The sequence below is a fragment of the Drosophila melanogaster genome, chromosome Y (assembly GCF_000001215.4).
Source record: "Drosophila melanogaster chromosome Y".
NCBI lineage: Eukaryota > Metazoa > Arthropoda > Insecta > Diptera > Drosophilidae > Drosophila > Drosophila melanogaster.
In genome coordinates this window covers 1,651,765-1,655,357 of record NC_024512.1, presented here as the reverse complement: position 1 = coordinate 1,655,357, position 3,593 = coordinate 1,651,765, and the positions used below count along the sequence as shown (strand labels likewise).

The 3,593-nt window shown below is 38.9% G+C and overlaps 1 protein-coding gene across 1 annotated transcript in view; it reads right to left on the bottom strand.

The window, feature by feature from the left end:
* Ppr-Y overlaps positions 1-3,593 on the bottom strand; it is a gene marked incomplete at both ends in the record, with an annotated part of 248,273 nt that overhangs the window by 229,489 nt on the left and 15,191 nt on the right. Inside the window, one exon of the mRNA NM_001015502.3 lies at positions 1,946-2,522. Within this exon, the coding sequence (NP_001015502.3) occupies positions 1,946-2,522 (577 nt within the window). The remainder of the gene's footprint in view (positions 1-1,945; positions 2,523-3,593) is intronic.

Sequence of the window (3,593 nt, the reverse complement as noted above, 5' to 3'; positions counted from 1 at the left end):
TTGAGTTCTGATTTTTTAATATTGTGTTCTCGTAATTAGTGTTAAGTAATCAGTCCACCTTTTATATTAAATTCTTAATTGGATTATTGCATTTATTGATTTCCAATTAAGTTTATTCACGATCACTGTCACAGTAGTTAGGTGTCGTTGGATTGTTGTGGATGTTTTAATTTTTCCACTAAAAATATGAGTTGTTGGCGGCGCGAGTTCCGTTGTGTAATTAACTTATTTTTGTTAATATTTATTTAGAACTTTTAAGTACGCCGCCCCACGTTGGGCGCCAATTAACTTTTTGCGGTATAAATTATTTAAAAAATATTTTTTTTATTTTTTAATATTTTATTGGTGTTAAACTTTTCAACTTATCACTTTATAACAAGACACTTATTGTTATCTATTTATACATTTATAAACCGTTTTTTTAATCCTCCCGAATCAGACTGATCTTCAAATTCTTAATCCTAATCCAATCAACCTCGGCCAGAAGCTTTTCTTTGACACTTCCTGAGCTTTTGATAAAAGCTTTATGCTGAAATTATTCCACTGCATTGTGAAATTCAATTATGCTGATCGATGCAGTTTTTGATTGAAGCGCAATTAGTTGGACGTGGTCTGGTCTCCAAGCGGAAGCTGTGTTTATGTTAAGTTTGGGCTATTTATTTTAGCGGGTAGGCAATGACAAAAACAAAGACAAAGGAAATGCCGACGAAAGACCTCAAAGACCTCGCCCACCCCGATGGGTACCACAAGACACAGCCGAAGGACCTCATCATACGGTCCCCCTTGACGAGAGCGAGCAGATGGTCTCTTATTTATTTCACTGTTATTTAATTGTTATTTATTTCATTTTTATTGTTAAGCCTAACCTTGTTAGCCGGCGCGACCGCTAGCGCCGAGTTATTAGAGACCCTGGTCACAAAGGGGTTCTCAGCTACTCCGTGTCTTAAAAAAAATTAAACAAAACAAAAAAAAAATGTCAAATAATAATTTTTACCTTTTTGCCCTAAAACTACCCAAAATTGCTAAAAAATTATTGGATATCTTTCTTAATTTTATTAGTCTTTTAAATTTATATTAACAAAGGCTCTCTTAATACGCTTAGATTAATGCCATCGCGAGCGGTACGACATGCATCTGGGGTACCTTACCGAGTTATCGAAAGGGACTTAAAAGTTGTCCCACTGGGAGCCCAAAAAAACTTCCACAGCAGCCAATATGCCGACAGACCTATCGCCCACCCGAACACTTGGCGAATGATCTTGTCGACTCTCCGACGTATGAAGAGAATACAATAAATAAAGAAAATTTTACAAATTTGTTCAAAAGTGTGGGAGTTAGAGTGCGCGTGGCAAAAAGTTTTTTGGCAAATAGATAGAAACATGCGATGCGTCTTTGTCTCTAGAAGCAGAATGCTGAATCTCAACCTTCTAGCTTTTATAGCTCCTGAGATCTCAATCTCGTCCGACCACTCGATACGGACAGACGGACATGGCTAGATCGACATGGCTTTTGACCCTGATCAAACTCTTCTTTCTGCATGTTACATACAACGCATGAAGTGTACCCTTTTACTATACGTATAACAGGTATACACATGAAGACATTTTTCAAAAGTATGTGGTCGTTAGAGCTGGCGTGACAACAGGGGTGAGCAAACTTGCGCTGCGTATATGTCTCTAGAATCGGAATTCTTAATGTTAACTTCATATATTTTATAGCTCGAGACGTTCATACGGACAGACGAGCGGATACTACCAGATCGATTCGGCTATTGATCCTGAAGAATATATATACTTTATAAGGTCGGAATCGCCCGTGACATACTCTTCAACGAATCTAGTATACCCTTTTACTTTACAGGTAACGGGTACAATTTCTTATTTAACGTCAAACCAATTATTTTCTTTATTACTCAAAATACCATACTCGTAAACCTATACATTACCTGTATAGATTCATGCAAATATAACTCCTGGGCCATTAGCGCTTGCCATAAATCATTTATTGCATCTTCAAATTGAATATTTAATTTATCCAAAGCATCAGATAATTTTAGGTTTTCTGGAGTGTCCTCGTCTTCTCCGTGCATGGAATTTTGTTCTAGTTTAAGTAATCTGATACGAGCTTCTTCAAAAATTATTTCTCTAAATTGTAAAAACCATTCTATTTCATTTTGCCCAAGTATTTGAAGTTCTTCTTGGCCATCGAAAAGATTGTTAAAAAAATCTCGAATTTCTTCATCGCGCTCAGTAAATCTTTCTAAGCCAAGTTTGTAAATTTCTTGCGTAAGTTCAAAAATATCCTTATCGTATTCGTCGGCTAGCTCTTGAGCTTGCGTACCAACAAGCATCAGCACACGACCATCTTCGTCCCCACGCCAAAGTGAGTCAAACAGCTGATGACCATCCAAATGTTCAACAAAACTTGAGGCTAATCGTTTTGCCTCTGATTGTTCACGTTCAAGAAACTTTCTGGCTTGTATCTCCTTTTCTTGTTTATCTTCAATTTCCCGAATCTCCCGGCTAAATAAGTAAAAAAAATTAGTTATGATAGACAGCTTTTTTAACACACATCAATATAAAACAAGAGGGAATGCTATAGTCGAGTTTCCGGACTTTCAGATACCCGTTACTGGGTTGCGAATGTTAAATTTCATAATTTTTCTGGGTTATCGATAGATATTGGGGAAAAAATTAGAAAAAATGAAAGAGTTGTTTAAAAGTATGGGCGTGACCATTTTGCGCGTTTTGTTGGTAAAAGAAGGGTAGGGGATACAGTGTTTTGGTATACAGTTAAAAATTGGAAGGGCAAACAATAAAATAACACGCTGAAATATGTAAGCATTTTTTAAAAGTATGGGCTTGGCAGTTTTGTGTTCATTTGAGCGTTAGAGTGACCGTAACAACATGGGAGGACAAACTTGCGCTGCGTCTGTATGCTGAATCTCAACCCTCTAGCTTTAATAGTTCCTGAGATCTCGACGTTCATACTGGCAGAAGGACATGGCTAGATAGATTCGGATATTGAACCTGATCAAGAATATATATAGCTTATATAGTCGGAAACGCTTTCTTCTGTTACATACTTTTCAACCAATCTAGTATACCCTTTTACTCCACGAGTAACGGCTACTCCCCTTGGACCCCGCAATATTCTCCGCTTCGATCAGGAGACTCTCCAATACATGGTCCTTCGGCGCAACTTTCTTCAGGGTATGACGCAGTACTCTCTTGACGCACTGCACCATGCGTTCCAATACTGGGTTACTGGGCAATTGAAAACCAATTCGATGCTTCTGTTTGACAACTCGTTTTGAATCTTCTCCATCTCGAACACATCACCAAAGCGTCTGGCTTCCCTGTCAGCTCCCACGAAGTTCTTGCCGTTGTCGCTGCGCAGTCTATGTACTGGCTCTCTACAGCAGACAAAGTTCCTGATCGCAAATGTGCAGGACGGGACACTGTCACCAACAGTGGCCCAAAGTGGCCCAATCCAGTGTACTTAAATGGCCATCCACCCGCATCCAATCTGTCCTCTGGATGGGGTCACATTACAGGCGGCGTCTGCCGCACTCGCTGCAACTTGCACTCGTT